At 40.3% G+C, this 18902-nt stretch overlaps 1 protein-coding gene across 4 annotated transcripts in view; it reads left to right on the top strand.

The window, feature by feature from the left end:
• The window catches only part of phf3 (PHD finger protein 3), a 140673-nt gene that overhangs the window by 87142 nt on the left and 34629 nt on the right, over window positions 1-18902 (top strand). For all 4 annotated transcript variants that reach the window (XM_048530914.2, XM_048530913.2, XM_048530915.2 and 1 more), the window contains 3 exons: window positions 6294-6444; window positions 9271-9427; window positions 15729-15845. In XM_048530914.2, the coding sequence (XP_048386871.2) occupies window positions 6294-6444; window positions 9271-9427; window positions 15729-15845 (425 nt within the window). The remainder of the gene's footprint in view (window positions 1-6293; window positions 6445-9270; window positions 9428-15728; window positions 15846-18902) is intronic.

Raw genomic sequence — 18902 nt, 5'->3', positions numbered from 1 at the left:
TAGTTGAAGGCAGAGTGACTAACGTTTACTCTGACTTAAGTAAAGCATTTGACAAGGTTCCACGTGGTACGATAATTAGTAAAGTTGGATCACATGGGATTCAGGACTTGCATGCAGATTGCATTCAAAATTGGCTTAATGCCAGCAGGCAGCGTGGTAGAGGGTTATATTTCGGACTGGAGGTCAATTACCAGCAGTGTTCCGCAGGGTTTGGTGATAGATCCGCTTTTGTCACTTAATAATTGATTTAGATGAGAACAAAGAAGGCATGGTAGATAGATTTGTGGATGACTTCAAAATTGCTGATCTAGTGGATAGTGAAGAAGGTTATCAAAGATAACAGATCTAGGTTGATTGGGTTAACAAGCTGAGGACTGGCAGATGGTGTTTAATTTGGATGAATGCAAGGTATTCACGAAGGGCAGGACTTGCCTAGTTAAAAGTAGGGCCTTGGCTGTTGTAGAATAGAGATCCTTAGGGGTTCAGGTACATAATTCTTTGAAGTTCGCTTCACACGTAGACAGTGGTTAAGAAGGCAGTTAGCATGTTTGCCTTTGTTGCTCAGATCTTTGAATATCGGAGTTGGGATGTAGTGTTGAGGTTGTATAGGACATTGTCTCTTCTGGAGTACAGTTTGCAGTTCTGGTCACCCTGTTATAGGAAGAATATTACTAAGCTGGTGAGAGTTCAGAAAAAAATGACCAGGAATGGAGAGTTTGAGTAATAAGGAGGAGCTGGATTGGCTGGGACATTTTTCACAAGAATGTAGGCGGTTGAGGGTTGTCCTCATTGAGGCTAATAAAATCATGAGGTGTATCGGTAAGGTGAATGACTGACAGATGTCTTTTTCCCTAAGTTGGAGGATTTCAAGAGTAGGGGGTATATTTTTTCAGGTGAGATGAAAATGATTTTAAGAGGTTATGAGCGGCAACATGTTTAGAGCGGTTCATGTGGAATGAACTTCCAGAGAAAGTGATCGATGTGGGTACAATTACAATGTTTGAAGACATTAGGATAAGTACATGAATAAGAAATGTCTGCAGGGATATAGGCTAAGAGATAGCGAGCAGGATTATAAAGTGTGAAGCTGGATGAACACAGCAGGCCAAGCAGCATCTCAGGAGCACAAAAGCTGATGTTTCGGGCCGAGACCCTTCATCAGAGAGGGGGATGGGGTGAGGGTTCTGGAATAAATAGGGAGAGAGGGGGAGGCGGACTGAAGATGGAGAGAAAAGAAGATAGGTGGAGAGGAGAGTATAGGTGGGGTGGTAGGGAGGGGATGGGTCAGTCCAGGGAAGACGGACAGGTCAAGGAGGTGGGATGAGGTTAGTAGGTAGGAAATGGAGGTGTGGCTTGGGGTGGGAGGAAGGGATGGGTGAGAGGAAGAACAGGTTAGGGAGGCAGACACAGGCTGGGCTGGTTTTGGGATGCAGTGGGTGGAGGGGATGAGCTGGGCTGGTTTTGGGATGCGGTGGGGGAAGGGGAGATTTTGAAGCTGGTGAAGTCCACATTGATACCATTGGGCTGCAGGGTTCCCAAGCTGAATATGAGTTGCTGTTCCTGCAACCTTTGGGTGGCATCATTGTGGCACTGCAGGAGGCCCATGATGGACATGTCGTCTAAAGAATGGGAGGGGGAGTTGAAATGGTTTGCGATTGGGAGTTGCAGTTGTTTATTGCGAACCGAGCAGAGGTGTTCTGCAAAGCGGTCCCCAAGCCTCCGCTTGGTTTCCCCAATGTAGAGGAAGCCACACCAGGTACAATGGATACAGTATACACCCCATCTCCACCCCCCCCCCCCCCCCCCCCCCCGATGGGTCTAGGCCCGAAACGTCAGCTTTTGTGCTCCCGAGATGCTGCTTGGCCTGCTGTGTTCGTCCAGCTTCACACTTTGTTATCTTGGATTCTCCAGCATCTGCAGTTCCCATTATCTCAGCGAGCAGGATTAGTTTGGTTTGGGATTATGGTCGGCATGGATTGGTTGAATGGAAGACTCAGTCATACAGGACAAAAGCGATGCTTCTGGCAATAAGTTGGGACTACCTTTTGAATAAAAGGTGGAGAAAAGATAGGATTCAAAATTAGGTTTCTGGATAGGTAGGTGGTTCCCATTGGCAGAAGGATCAAGAATAAGAAAGCACTTAAAATAATTTATAAAAGATGCAATGATAAAGATCTGGAATGCATTGCCTGAATGTGTGGTGGAGGCTGGGTTAGCTGACACTTTCAAAAGAGAAGTGGCTTGTTTCTTTTTAGATAACAATATGTAGTACCATGTGGATATATTGCTCATTCAGAGCAGCACCTACGTGATGGGCTGAATGTGTTCCCTTTGTGGTTCACCTATTCTGGTGTGGCAATTTGTGTAATGTAGCACCCTCTAATGTAATAAAATTGCATATGGTTCATAAATACTGTACAAATCAAAATGTGGTTGAACGCAAATAGAGTTATTAGGATAGATGACCACAAACTTGGTCGGCGAGGTAGGTTTTAAGGTAGGCTTATAAAGTAAAAAAGTGTTTAGGGAGGGAATGCTAGAGATAAGTACTCTAATATTCCAGTACTGTTAACAGGTTGAAGGTGTAGCCACCAGTTTTGGAGTCATTGAAATCTAGGAGGTTCTGGAGGGCATAATCAGAATGCAGATGGATCAGGGTTTGAAGATTGCAGGTAATTAGATGTGGAGGGTCAAGGCCAAGGAGGGATTTGAAAACCAGAATGAGACATTTAAATTAAAATGTGGCTTACCTGGGAGCTAGGGCAGATTAGTGAGTGAATAGGACATGATACAAGTTTGGACATGAACAGCAGTTTTATATTATCTCCATTTTATTGAGGATGGAATATGGAAGGGAAGGGGTAGGTGTCAGAAGATTTTAGAACAAGCTTGTTTGGAGATAACACATTTGCATGAAAATTTCAGCTGAAATTGAGGGTGGATTGGAATCAAGTGACACAATGGCAGTGGACATAGATTATCTTGATGTTGGGGATAGATGGTTGGAAGCACGTCTCTGGATCACGTTTGACATCTTTGTAAAAGATATTGGTTCAGTCTGAGAAGATGGAGTTGGTTGTGGAGTGGAGTTTGTGACTAAACAGGAGACAAATGCTTCCATCTTTCAAGTAGAAGAAATTTCCGCTCATTTTAGTCCTGGGTGGTGACAAGAGGTTGAAGCTGAGGAAAGATAGAGCAGTAATGATTGATTGAGAGAGTTTGGAGTCTTGTGTATATGTGAAAACTAGCTTTTTAAAAGTCATTTAGAGGTCTAGCATTTGGATTAGAAATAAGCTGTCAAATGTAGAATCTTAGGATGTCATGGTGTTTAAGAAGACAAGCCATTGTGGTGATTCCCTGATTTACCATTACATAAGAATGCAGTCCACCCAATTAGGTGGTGATAGGGTTGCAAGGGACAATGGTGTGATTTGTCATATCAAATGTCAAACTTTTGTCAGATCGAGATGGAATGAGGAGGATAACTGCTGATTTTCAGAAGCACTGACAGTTTACTATTTGGCTAGTTATCTCGCTTGTCATTGCAATTCGCCAAACAACCTGTGTCACTGCTCCCCTTGTGCGCTATCCTGCAGAGCTTTTCCACGACTGGAGGTCTGAACCTTGATTTGGTGGGAGTAAAGCTGTTAAAGTACCCGTGCTGTGACAGCCAGACCAAAGGGATGCAGTGTTCGTTCAAAAACAGGGCATCGATAGCATGAATCGTGGTATCCGCTTTTACTGAACCCACAGTGGCAACTTGAAGCTCACTCCTAGACAGATGCTAATCTTTTTGAACTCAGGCTTTAATCATACAAAATTGAGTTTTTTAATATAAAACATGTATCTGTTAGAATTTTGAGACAGATGGTTGCTTTAATTCTCTAAAAGGCATTTCATAAAACACTGCACAGCACACTTGCTTGAAAAATCCAAGGAGCATCATGGATATGAAATTCACTGCATGACAGCAAATAGTGATAGTGGTTAATTTTCAGAATGTAGGAAAGCAGATAGTGGAGTTCTCCAGACCTTGGTTTGGACCTGTACATTTCCTGATCTTTATTAATGGCCAGACGGTTGTGTACAGGGTGAAATTTTGAAATCTATTGAAAATGCAAAATAGAAGTGAGTTGTGAACAGAGATGAGGATAGAGGAGAACTTCAAAAGGACATTGCCCAGTTGGTAGGATGGGTGGACAAGTAGCAGCTATAATTCAGTGGAAGGAAGTGTCACACCTAATATAATGAATATGAAGCGTACAGTGCAGAAGTGGAGAAACCTGTGTGTTTTCATAATTGAAAATAGGAGGGTGGGTTGAAAGAGCAGTAGTAGAATATGTGACTTTCTCAGTTTTGTTTGTAGGGATATAAGGTACAAAAGCAAGCAAGTTCCCTTTACAAGGGTTCTTGCAGCTCTATTTGTGAGGTTGCAGAAAACCGAAAATCATCAAAATGGCTCTAGGAAATGAGTTACTTCAGTTACTTATTTAGAGAGGTTTGGGCTATTCTCTAGAGAAGAGGAGATTTTGGGCAGATTTGACAGAAGTATTCAAAATTCATGAAGTTGATCCCATCTGGAAAGATAAAGAACAAGAGGGCACTAATAAAGTTGGCAAAAGAAGCAGTTGTGACAAGGAGAGAAATTTTTGTGTCGTGAATGGTTAGAGCCTGGAATGCACTGCTTGACAGACTACGAGACAGGTATAGTTAAGGCATTCAAGCTACAATTGGATTATTATCTGAAAAGGAATGGTGTGCAGAGCGGGGACAGGGGGAGTGGGGTGGCTGGGTGACACTAGATGAATTGCTCATTCAGAGAGCTAGTATATTCATACTAGGCCAAGTGGTTTCTATTGTGTATCCAATCTTCCAGGATGGGAGTTGCTCACCTTCATTCCAAGGAATTTTAAGACTACATTAAAATTCCCTCAAACCATCTTTCTTGGGCTCTGGACCATCTTTCTCTTTCTATCGTTTTTTTTGGGTCTGGAGAATTGAGGCATGACTTTTCGGTCCAACAGTGCTTATGAGCATCTGTACCTGGAACAGGATTGTGAGTTGCTGAACTGACTGACTGCAGCTGGCATCTTACCTTAGCCACTAAAGCAACAGCCTAAAGTGAGTTATTGAAGGAGAGGCATAAGTTTAATTTTCCTACCCTAGTACTAGTTAAGCAAAATCTATTGGCTAACTAGGAATGTCCAGAAACTGTCAAGGAGTGGATGTGTGGGGATTCTGGTTTCCCAACAGACCGCCCTCAGACAAATCTAAAGACATGAATTGCATGGGATAGGATTGGTAAGGCCTTCATTTGTTGTTCATTCCTAATTGCTCTTGAACTTTGAGGCTTGCTAGGCCAGTTCAGAGAGGGTCGTGAAGAATCAGATGATTTGCTGTCTGTCTGGGGTCGTTTAAGCCACCAGGGTGAGAAGGGCAGATCTCCTTTCTTAAAAGGGCATTAGTGAACTAGTTGTGTTCTTACAATGATGATAATTGAAATGACTACCACTACTAAGTCCAGCTTTGTATTCCAGATTTTATTAATTGAATTCAACTTCTGCTGTGGTGGAATTTGAACCCTGAAGCCCACTGGCATTTTGAGCTGGATATTTTTTCTTTTGAATTTTTACTGACTTAAAATCAGGAATCAAATGAAGTCTGTTTGGCTTTGCAAAGAGATGGACAAAAAAAAGCAAAGTCTTTGAAAAGAAACTCTAATTCTTGATAGCTGTGTACTGACAGACAAAATAGCCACTATGAATATACTTGATACTTGAGTTGTTAGAGAAGTAAAACAGGATTCTGAGTGCTTATAGATTAATACTTATAATGAAAATAATTTTTAAATGGATAAAAATAATTGAAAAAAAATGAATTTCTAGCTTCTGAATATTTCGAACCTTTGAATTTATCTCCTCATTGGAAAGAGTTATATGAAATAAAGGAGTACAAAGCAATGCATTAACGAAGATGTTTGTTGATAAATCTTGATGGATGTTGAATTGGTATGACAGAAATAAAAATGGCAGTATTGTTGAGTCCAGTGAAGTGCTGGTGTTGTTTTTTTGGTGTTGTATATGTATGTCATGAATATTCTGTTGGCCTAACTGACTTTTACTGATTTTACTTGAGTGCCACCCTTCCTCGGAGTGCTTGTTATTGGGGGAAGAATGCAGCCTGAGAAAGCAGTAGTATAAACCTATATGCAAATTTTAATTTTAGAGAAGTGTTCCTATGTTTAGGAGAATTCAGACCAATGTTGATTGTGTTTCGTTTGATGTTTATTTCAGACTTAAAGGACAAACAAGCTGTGAAGAAGAAAGCAGAGAAAGGAGGATCAAATAATGCACCAGCTCCAACCAGCCCATCAGCACCTCAGCCTACTGTGGAGCAAATCAGACAGAATGTCCGGCATTCTCTAATGGATATTTTAGCAAAAAGGTATAACAATTAAATTTGGCTGATTTTTTTTTGTCCAAAAACCATTAAAATAGGACCAGATTACCTTTGTCATCTTTAGAAACGAAAGAGAAAAATGAGATGAGAAGGCAGCCTTGGTGCAGTATTATTTCTTGCCTATTTGTAATGGTGTCCAGTTGTCTGTCAAAACTGGGTTATTGTTGAAAAGTTCAATCAGTGGTTAGTTTTTAATCATTTATCTTTACCTTAACTGGTTTCTTAATAGTTTAAGCATTTGCTGTAATGTGTTTTGTTGCTGGTCACCTTTAAAGGGCAATGCTAGTTACCAAAGGAAAGCAATGCTATCATTGTAGAAATATTTTTAATCCATTCGTATACAGCAACAGGAACAATCGATTTTAATTGTTTTGCTTTGTGCTTGTATGGGAAGAAACCTTTGGGCTTGTGAGCTTAGGACGAGGAAAACACCACCCACTATCAAACATCGCAGAAAAATAAATGATGTAGTGTTAAATTCACGTGACTCTTCTTCACAGCTTGAGAGATACCCATTTGATCTTTTGGTATGCTTAATGTCTGTCTACGCTACTGATTACCATCCCCAATATCTAGTATTCCAATAACACAAAGGATGATGAGAGCTGAATGCAACAAACTCAAATATAAAAAGAAACACATAGTTGATATCTTAGGAAAATTGAACCTCAAGGGATTAAAGGTTGCCTAGATATGAAATTGGTTAAGAAATAGAAAGCAGACATGTGTTTTTCAAACTGGAGAGAAGAATGCAGGGTGCTCCCATTGGGATCAGTCCTGTTTTTAACATACATAACCTAGACGTGGGTATGAGGGACATAATGTAAAAGCTTGCCGATGACACAAAACCTAGAAATTACTAAATTGTGAGGATAATCTAACGTTTTGAGAGGAAATGATTTGTAATAAATGAAAATTAAACCAGAGAAGTGTGAAGTGATTTGTTTTGGTTGGAAGATTGAAGAGACATAATATAAAGTAAGTGGCACAAGGACAGGGATGAACCTTCAATGAGTTCTATAGGAATTTTAAGAGGATTGTTCAGATTTACTGATGGGTTGTATTTACTTCTGCAATGTCAGGACGCTGCAGAATTCTCAACATAAGAGGGAATTGCCAGGGTATATTTAAGATTCCACTGGGCAGTTCCCCTATGCCTGGACCAATCTAAAAATATCCGTTTAAATTAGTGAATTTGGAGGAAAGCAGTGCAAGTAATTAAATTGTTAATCAGGATAGTTTAGACTATTGGTTGAACTCATTGGTAGCTATTAAACTGGCACCACTATTAAAATTACTGTATATACCCCCACTAACTCTGCCAGATCACATTTGCCCTCCAAACCCTGATTTGACATTTGCCTCCCTCCTAGGACCTGACACCCACATCCCTGCTGCTTGAGCAGAAACTCCTTTGTAACTAGCATCCACCTCTACTCGAGAGAATCTGGTACCCAAGCACCCAATATGTCCGGTACCCAAAATCCTCACCCTTGTCACTGGACCCAGCAGCTCCTTTCTCTCCTGCATCCCCGGAACTGACACCACCTGTCCCGAGCGTCCGACCAGCCCCTGTCCCAATGAAACAGACACCTCTCCCCAGGGCCCAACAACTCCTCCCTGCAGTGGGTTGCCCTTCCCTTTGCCTACCCAGAAGTCACAGTCACTTCTCTGGATCCCCTCCCCACCTTGTGCCTTGATATCCTACTTACCTAGCACCTTGACATCACACTTAGCATATATACATAACCCTTCACGAGAGCTGTCTGTGATGCTCGAGGTTTTAATTTCATAATATGGAAATTGACTGCTATGAAGAAAGGGGCATAGTTTGCCTCGCCCTCATCCTGCACGACAAGGACCTGTCAGATTTAAAGTGTGTTCTGAAGGAGCACTGATTGATTGAAATTCATTAGAAACGTGGAGCTCTCTCTCTTAACGTATGCTTAACATTACTTGATAAATCCGGTACAGTTATGTGGAATTCCTGGCATTAGAAATAGCAGTATAGTGTACAGAAGGAATGAAATTTGTACATATTATTTATAAACTTTGGTTAGACCCCAGCTAGAATATTGTGTCCGATCTTGTGTACCAAACCTCAGGAATGATGTCAAAGTATTAAGAAAGGGTACATACAGCTTTTTCCACAATTGGCTAGTGAGAGATAGAACTAGAACCCAATGTTTACAGATCTATGTACTGTAATTTGTAGAATATCTCCTTTACAAACACCTAAACTAACAGTGACGGTTTCAGTTTATCTCTATATATAAAGAGCACAAATTAATCTGCAGTTACTGCCTATCAACTGAGCATTATTAAATATTTAACTTTATGTTCACTGTATAATAATTAACTATTGTAAGCCTGGTCCTATTTCAGTAATGTTGAGAGAATAAGAATGAGCAAGATTAAAGAGAAATTTGTGGGAAGTGTTCAAACTCAGAGTGTTTTGAAAGAATAAATCGAGACAAAAGTTTCTGTTGGAAAGAACTCAAGGTAACATGAAGGAAAAATATGTAGAGAGTTGTTGTACTTGGGATCGTGCTGCTCGAAACATAGTGAATGTAGGTTTAATAACTACCAAAATAAATTCAAGGGATTAAATGGGGAAGGGTGGGCTATGCAGGAGGGTCAGGGGAATGGAATTAAATTAGATAGGTCTGACACACTGGGTTGAGCAGCCTACAGCACTGTTTGATTCTTTGATTCTCCATTTTAAGTCTCATAAGAAATACAGTACTACCCATTGCTAATTTTATACTTAACGGTTATATTAACAATGAAACACATTTTACTTTTGTTCAGGCTCTCGGAATCGGATTTGAAAGTTCCAGAGGAGCGAGCAACCAAGGTTGCAGCCAGGATTGAAAGAAAACTATTTTCTTTTTATGGGGACACTGATACTAAATATAAAAGCAAATACAGAAGTTTGATGTTTAACCTCAAAGATCCAAAAAATCAAGTATGTAAATAGCAATTATTCAAAAAAGATTGAAAGAAAAAGTTGCGTTTTGCTGATTTTTGAACACTCGCTTGTTTGTAAGGTTAATATAACGGAATGTCGTTCATCAAAGTTGACGTTGGGCGTTTGGATTCATGTCAATTAACTTTGTTTCCTATATTACGATGTCTTAAAACAGAGGAAATATATTTTTTCAGTTGGTACTGGCAGATATCGTGTAATACATAGTAAGTTATTTATCAGGTGTAATGAACTTATTAACCAATGCTAATATTAAACTCATCATTTTCAAAAGATAATGATGAATGCTATTTCTTTGTTCTTTAGTCATTCATCCAGATATACCCTAAAAGCTACTTATTGTAGAATTACTTCAATTCTTAAATGATTGCCTAATTTCTATGTCTGAAAATCCATCTCATTGTAATCCGTTGTAAGGACAATCTTTCTGATGCCATTCCTAAATGTACTTTTGCTCAGTCTGAAAATCTCTTTGTCTTTCTCTTTCCCTTTGCCTGGTCTGAAAATCTCTTTCTCTTGCCCTTTCCCTTTGCCCTAGTCATGCAACTTACTTCAATATTTCCGATGTGCCATTTTGAAACTGTTTCCCTGCGGTCAACTGTCTTGTATTCTTGTAACATCACTTCTCACATTACTCCTTTCAAGGCTCATTCTTTTCATAGTCTTATGCCGGCACATGCCCCTTCTAGGTCAGTGATGAAAGTCTATTTCCATTTTTTTTGCAGTGTCAGCCAAGATTCACTTATTAGCACACTTGCTGCAGACTTGCAAGATTGCTAATTCAAATCGGATAGTTACTTTACAGGCTGATACTCCTGTGAAGTACTGAAGGAATGCAGCACTATTGGTGATGCCTTCGTTTGATTGAGATATTACACTGAGATGGGTGGATGTCAAAGATCTCATGGCACTATTTTGAAGAAGAGCAGGGTAGCTCTTCCTGTTTACCTGGCCAATATTTTTTTCCCTTAAATAACATCACTGAAAGAGATTATCTGGCTACCACGTGCAAGTTTGCTGTCACCTTTTCAACTTGACCGCAATGATTGTACTTCAAAAGTACATCAGTGGCTATAAATTAGTATTAGAATCTCCTGTGAAAAGAATTCTATGAACGTCAGCTGGCCTTTGTTTAATAAAGCAAAATATTGCAGATGTTGGAAATCTGAAATAGGGAGAGAAAGAATTAGAAAATCTTCAGCAGGTATGGCAGCATCTGTCCAATGAGAAACACAGTTAATGTTTCAAGTCTATGTTTCACTCTTTGCTTTCCTATTTCTCCCCTCCCCGCCTGTCAATCTTTCACTGTGGTTTATACCTTCTGTAAGATTTCCTTTTGATTAAAGTTCATTTGGCACGTATCAAGCTTTCGTTTTATCCTGTTATTCAGTTTTTAGCCGCAGATTAATGTACATGAAGTAGCTCAACTCCAGGATTATGTTTTGTACATAGTATGAACTTGCATTGTGGTCAGTTTTGTTTCTTGTTAGAAGTGAATCGTTTAGTCTCTTCCATTATTTGTGTTTAGGCTAGAGTTTCCCTCATTTGAAAGGATTTTCTTTACAGAAAATTATGGAAAATTGCATGGGAGCTGCTGGTCTCATACTGGTAGTTTTGGTCTGCTGGTTCTACATGCAGCCCAGAATTACTCCACAGACTGTTCGTTACTGTTTGGTTGCAGAGGTTGAGCATCAGCAGAACACATGCTTAGGTGAATGTGAAAGGCTGGGCTTCTTCGGATGATTTTGAATATTAAAGAAAGTGACTTCTAATTGGCTTTCAAAATATAGTTTTATGAGAGGTATAATGACAATTGGTGTTAAGCCGTTGTGCAGCTCTGTAGCATGCATGAGTGTTAGCACTCGAAGTTCTTACTGATATCTCAGGCTACTACTTAAAAAGCAGGGTAGGACATGGACGCAATTGTAGGTAGTTGGTCCTAGAATTTAAGTGTTGGCTGTCATGCTGGTTCAGGTCAAAAGTCACACGACACCAGGTTTTAGACCAATACGTTTATTTGAAATCACAAGCTTTTAGAGCGCTACCCCTTCATCAGGTGAAGTGAAGACAGACTTTGTAAGCACAGAGATCAAAAAAATCATACAAATGGCGGTGTGAGTGGAGTGTTGACAGGCCGTGTGGTAGATCTCTGCATTTGATTGTGTGTCAGTGTGAGTAAAGTGTCAACAACTGATTAGCAAGTGAAGGGATGATCTGTAATCTGATTAATTGAGGCAGAGAGTCAATGACAAAAAATTATCTACTCATCCCTGGATACGATGGGCAATTTAGCATGGGCAAGCCACCTAGTCTGCACACTTTGAACTGTAGGAGAAAACCAGAGCGCCCGGAGGAAACACTCTGACATGAGAATATGCAGACTCCATAGTCACCCGAGGCTGGAATTGAACCCAGAGCCCTGGCCCTGTGAGGCAGCCATCGTCAGTGTGGACTATCATCTCATGGAGATCATCCCTGTGCCTCTACTTCTTGCCTTCAAACAACCACACAACCTTAAACAGACCAACGTTTGTAGCAAACTACTCAGCCTTCAGGACAACATTGACCACAACAGCACACCACTCTGCTGCGGCAACCTCCGCAAGACACGCTAGATCATCGTGTGATACCATCACATGAGGGAACACCACACGCCATATAGACAGCAGATGTTTGTGACACAGCCAGTGTTGTCTACCTCATATGTTGCAGTCAAGGATGAGCTGAGACATGGCCTCACCAATATACCAGGCAAACACTATGACAATGGATGAATGGACAACACGCAGCAAATGCCAGGCAAGAATGTTCCCTTCCAGTCGGGGAACACAGTGGTTAAGGACATTCAGCCTCCGATCTTTGGGTAATTGTTCTTCAAGACTGCCTTCAAGATGCACAATGGCACAGAATTGCCAAGCAGAAACTGATAGCCAAGTTCCACACCCATAAAGACAGCTTCAACCGAGATCTTGGCTTCATGTCACAAAGCATGTGACCCCACAATAATGTTCTGTAAAATCTTTCTTACTGTCCTGTTTTGGCACCATTGCCTGATAACAACTTATCTCTCTACCATAATTATTTTTTATAGTTTTGGGTTACTTGTCACTTTGGTCACATCCTTTTCTTGTGAGTCTTGTATACGTAGCGTGTTACCCAGTCATTTGGTTTGCCTCTAGCACTAGCTGTTTTTTTTATATTTATGCCTCGATTAGCCTGATTATAGATCATCCCTTCACTTGTTATTCAGCTGTTGACACTTTACTCCCACCGTCTGACACTCTTGATCACCTGCAGATATCTATTATTTGGCCTATTGACTCTCCACTCACTTCATTTGTATGATTTTTTGATCTCTCTTGTTATAAAGTCTGTGCTTCTGTGCTGTCTTCACTTCACCTGACAGAAGAACCGCACTATATGAAAGTTTGTGATTTCACATAAACCTGTTGGGACTATCACCTAGTGTCATGTGACTTTTGACCTTGGTCACCCCAGTCTAACATGGGCACCTCCACATCATTGCTGGTTTAGCACAACAATCTTAGCACCCTAGCAGTTTTTGACAAGCTGGATTGAGGTAAGAGCATTATAGTCAATTTGGGGGAAATTCTCCCTATCCACCCAATCTAACACTGATTATTTTATATGTTTCAATTAAGTCACCTCTCAACCTTCTTCTCTCTAATGAAAACAGCCTCAAGTCCCTCAGCCTTTCCTCATAAGACCTTCCCTCCATACCAGGCAACATCCTAGTAAATCTCCTCTGCACCCTTTCAAAAGCTTCCACATCCTTCTTATAATGCGGTGACCAGAACTGTACACAATACTCTAAGTGCGACCGCACCAGAGTTTTGTACAGCTTCACCATAACCTCATGGTTCCGGAACTCGATCCCTCTATTAATAAAAGCTAAAACACTGTATGCCTTCTTAACAGCCCTGTCAACCTGGGTGGCAACTTTCAAGGATCTGTGTACATGGACGCTGAGATCTCTCTGCTCATCTACACTACAAAGAATCTTACCATTAGCCCTGTACTTTGCCTTCTGGTTACTCCTACCAAAGTGCATCACCTCACACTTGTCTGCATTAAACTCCAATCTAGGCAAGAACGGGAAGCCATAGCAGGTTCAGGTTGGCCAAAGGATGGGGCGCACTTCATGTATGGGGAACAACCCTTTCCCAAAGCTCTAAACATTAGAGTTGTCCCTCCACAAACATCGTCAGGCTACTTCAGTGTTTCTAAATCTGCAAAATATTGCTATAATTCTATTGCTGAGACACATTCATGTTCAGGTGTCCGCTTTCCATCATGAATCAACAGCTCCCACCTTGGCTGGTAGGGCTGCCAATTTATCATTCTGAAGGGCCTCCCAGTTGGCGCACACTATCCTTGAGGGCTGACTGTTGTCCAGAATTGGATGGTGAGCCTGTTCCCTGGCATTAATTGCCAGTTTGGTGGGCCAAGACCCAACAGCTGCTTCCTAACCCTCAAAAGAATATTTTGATCTCTGTTTTCAGACTGTGTTGCAATTCCATTTTTGCAGGATGCTGGTTTTTAGTGAAGTTGTAGTGATAGGCAAAACCTTTTAGTACACAGTTGAAGAAGTGATTCTTCTAGAAGAATTCAGAAGCATACATTTGTAGTCTTGCTCATTGGCTTTTGTAAATTTTTAATTTTTTTTAAGATTATGAAACTTAATTTTACATGACAATGACAGAAGTTATTCAAATTATGCCCATATTTGTGTTGATGTGCTATGAATTACATGCATATTTCCTTTTGTATTTAACTATGCTTTAAGCTTTTATTTTAGTTTATTTTAATCAGCTCTCCCGCTCTCTGCCTCTCCTCTCCGACTCTTCTCTCCCCCACCCCCACCACCACCAACCAAAGTAAATTTTTCATTAACCTACTGTTCTGTTGAGCCTATTTGGAGAAGTTATTACACTCTTTTGGAGCAGGTGGAACTTCTACCGAAGCCTCTTGCTCAAGGGATAGGAACACTACCACTGTGCCACAAGAGGGTTCCAGCACTACTACTTTGAATTTTTATTTAATTTATTTAACCCATTTTTAAAATCAGCCACTAGTACTCTTTATATTTTAGTATTGTTGGCATTTGTCTAATTAGAAGTCATCCTGATGATTAAAGTAGTTTCATTATTTAACTTTGATTAAAAGAGCATTAAATAAAAACATCCAAAAGTAAAGTCATTAATCTGCTTTAAACTCTGTTGAGTCTGTAAGAATACGTCAGTGAATTACCTAATTGCTTTTCAGATTGTGTCTGTGTAAGCAATAGGAAGAGGTATATTAAGATCAATTGATCATGCAATCTGTTGTGTTTAACACTCATTAGTGATTTACTAGGTCCTCTGTTAAATACAAATGATCTATTTATTTACTGTTAGTATTTAAAGTATACCAAGGAACTCTATTAGAAAACTTCTGGATCCCCATTCTCCTTTGAGAATCTTAACAAAGTTCCTTGCGTCATTTCTTCTCTAGAGTGTAGGTACTAGGTTGGATAATCTTCCCTTGTAAAGGGCACTAAAAATTTATGAATCGATCAGCCACTTTCCAGACCCTGTCAGTAGCTTGAAATTATTCCAGTAATAGCAGCTGAGTTTCATGCAACTTTTATGCAGAAACGATAGTGAAGATTTTTTGTACTTTTCTTAATATTGAGAATTTGCACTGAGATCTCCTTCTGGCAGGAGTTAAATTGACAAAAGTTTTATCCCATTCTATATAATGTACTTCTACTTTCTCCAAACTATTTCTTTTTGATCTTTGACCTATCTCTGTTGTCTTTCTGCACTGCATCTGTCCCCTCCCTGTTGTTGACATGTATATACCTAAAAATGGGGTGGGGGTGTGGAATTGATTGTGTAGTCACATGTATGTTAGACTGGATTTTAATCCAAGATTTCCTTGGTACCTATCCAGGTAAATATTACAAAACTGTCTGAAGTTCACAAAGGGTCCTGAGGAACAAGGGAATTGTCCATCAAGATACTCAGTGTTCCTATGCAATTTCCATATAGTTACCCTCATGTCAGGCCTGTGATAAGGTCCTGTTGCACCTGTCAGATGTCCAGTCTTTGACAATCAGGAGACTGGAAGATTAGGCCCATTACATTAAGTGGCCAGTAATTCAGTTCCATCATTTAGTTATTCATGTGATTTCGTGCACTTCACTGTACAAAATATGTAAACTGATTCTATTAAATATAAACTATAATTTTCATTTTAAAACCATTGAATATTTTAGGTCTTATTCAAGCGAGTCCTGAAAGGTGACATTGTACCTGATCATTTAATTCGTATGAGTCCAGAAGAACTTGCATCCAAGGAATTAGCAGCATGGAGGCAAAGAGAAAATAGACATGTAAGATCTGTTTTAGTTGTTTATTCTTATGCATATTCCCTTTTTCGGAACAGTTCACATTGATATCTGTATTTCTTGTCACCTAGAGTCATAGAGAGTTGAACAGCCAAGAAATAGATTCTTCAATCTACTATGTCTCTGCTGACTAACAAACACCAAACTACGCTAATCCCATTTATCTGCACACCGTCCACAGCTTGCCATGTCCTACCATTTTAAGTGTTCATCTAGATGCTGCTTAAATTTTGAGAGTACATGCCTCTAATATCCTCTCAGGTAGTGTGTTCCATATTTCCACCACCCTGTGGATGAAAAGCGTCTTCCTCTGATTTCCTCTAAACTGCATACTCCTTACCTTAAACTTCTGCCCACTGATCTTAGACATGTCTGTCGTGGGGTAAAAATACTCACAATTTACCCTCTCAATGCCTGTTATAATTTTGTATCCCTCAATCAGATCCCTCCTCAGTAACCTCTACTCCATGGAATCACCCAGCCTATCCAGTGTCTCCTGATAACTGAGACTTCTTATCCCAGGCAGCGTCCTGGTCAGTTGCCTTTCCAGTTTTAATTCCATCCTTCTGATAGCATGACAACTAGTAATACACAAAATATTCCATCCGTAGCCTAACTAATATTTTATATAAGGTCTTGGAGTAGATCTGTAGCTCGGGTTGTGAGTGTTGAGGTTGGTTGGCTCGCTGATCTGGTTTGTTGTTCTGCAAACGTTTCGTTACCGTGCTTGGTAACAGGCTTAGTGCAGCCTCTGATGAAGCCAGCTTGGCGAGCCAACCAACCTCATTATTTTATATAGTTGCAACAAGACTTCCTTGCTCTATATTCTACACCATGGCTAAGGGACGCAAGAATCCTGTATGCCTCTTTCACCACTCTGACTGTCTGTGCTGACACTTCAGGGATCTATAGATTTGTACACCAAGGTCCCTTTGTTCCTCAGCACTCCCTGTGGTCCCAACAATCATTGTGCATATTCTTCCCCAATTCGCCTTCCAAAATGTGTCACCTCGCACTTATTGGGATTAAATTCCACATCTCGTTGCTCTGCCCAATTTCCAGCTGATCAGCATCATACTGTAGCCTGAGACCATCCTCCTTGATTGTAAACAGCACCACCAATTTAAAGTATTGGCAAATTGCCAGATCAGACGTCATCAGGAACATATTGGAACAGACAACAAGACTCCTCAGACCACTAAGAGTTGTGGTGCCCCACAAGCCCAGAGCCACTCTACAACAAACACTTACAAGGATTAAAGACACTATTCCCACAACATGCAGAACGAACATGGTTTATAAAATGCCCTGCAACAACTGCCACAAACATTACATCGGACAGGCAGGAACATCAGAATACACGAACGTCAGCACGCAGCAAAATAGCACGATGAACTCTCCTTAATATCTGGATGACGAGGCCATCAGTTTAACTGGGATAAAGTAACCACAGTAGCCCAAGCCAAACATAGACATGCATGGGAATTCCGAGAAGCATGGTTCTCCACCTATACTTCAACCAACAGACCAATAGAATTGGACCCCATACATACAGCTCAAAAGCAGAAATGACTGTACTCACCGTAATGAACCGGACGACATAAATTCCAAGCAGAGTAGAATAACATCATTTCATTGGAGGCTCCATTGATGATGTCACCTAGCGTGGTGACGAAACATCTGAATAAAAACAAGCCAGCTTGGCGAGCAATTCAACAACTCCAGTACCACCAATTTTTGGTACCTGCAGCCTTACTAATTTTACCTTCTACATTCATACCCAAGTCATTAACATGCATGTATAAAACCAGCAAGAGTCCGCTGTGGTACACCATTGATCACAGGCTTCTGATCTGTAAAACGACTGTCCACCGTCGCATTTTCCTCCAGTTTTCCAACTTTTAGACCAGTCTTCCACTTTGGACCTTGAGAAATTCCATGTAAACCATATCAACTGCACGACCCTCATCAATATATGTAGTTATGTTTTCAAAAAACTCAGTTAAATTAGTCAGGCAGTATCGCCCTCTAACGAAATTAATGGTGATTATCCTTGATCAATTCCTGCCTTTCCCGGTATTGATTAATCCTGGCCGTCAAAATTTTTTCCAGTAATTTCCCTACCACTGATGTCAAACTAACTGATCTACTGTTAATTGGCTGATCCCTGCTGCCCTTATAAAAGGAAGCACATATAGCTATTGTCCTGTCATCTGGCACTTCACCTGTGGCCAGGAATATATTAAACATCTCTGTCAAGGCTTAATCAATTCCATGCCTCCCATAGAAACCTGGGATACATCTCATCAGGCCCTGGGTATTTATGCACCTTTATGCTAAAACGTGTATAATTACTTTTTATTAATGTTAACATGTTCTAGAACCTCACCATCCCAACTGAAATCCCTGGCTACAGTGTCTTTCTCCTGTGAATGCAGATGAGAACCATTCATTAAAGATCTCCCCCACGTCAGCTGAATTCATGCACATATTTTCTCTTCAGTGTTTTAGGGTAAGAGTGGAGCTTTATAATAATCCTCTTTCTCCAATACAGTAATAAAACCCTTTAGGGGTTTTCTTTAATTCTGTCTGCCAAAGATAATTTGTGGCCTTTCCCTAATTTCTTTCTTAAGCACCCACTTACATACACTCTACTTCTGAAGGGTCCTTCCTGGTTTTTAATATGCTGCACCTGACACATGCTTCCTTCTTTAACTTTTTAAAAAGTCTGAACATGCATCGACATCCAGTGTTCTCTGAACTTGCTGCACTTCGCCATCATTTTAGAGGAAAATGTTGGCCTTGAATTTTTACTGTACTACTTTTAAAGGTTTCCCACTTTACAAATGTAAACTTAACTACAAGTAGCTACTTCCGGTTTACAATTTTCAATATCTAATGATATTAAAATTGGCCTTCCTCCAAGTTTGGCACTTAATTTCTGTAGCATCCTTATCCCTTTCCGTAATGACTTTCAATATTATAGTCACTATCCCCAAAATGCTTGCCCATAGAAATTTTAATGACTTGACCAGCTTCATT

This window comes from Stegostoma tigrinum, chromosome 4, assembly GCF_030684315.1.
Source record: "Stegostoma tigrinum isolate sSteTig4 chromosome 4, sSteTig4.hap1, whole genome shotgun sequence".
In the NCBI taxonomy this organism is placed as follows: Eukaryota; Metazoa; Chordata; class Chondrichthyes; order Orectolobiformes; family Stegostomatidae; genus Stegostoma; species Stegostoma tigrinum.
Note: the sequence above shows the minus strand (reverse complement) of the source record. Positions and strands in the feature narration are given on the sequence as shown.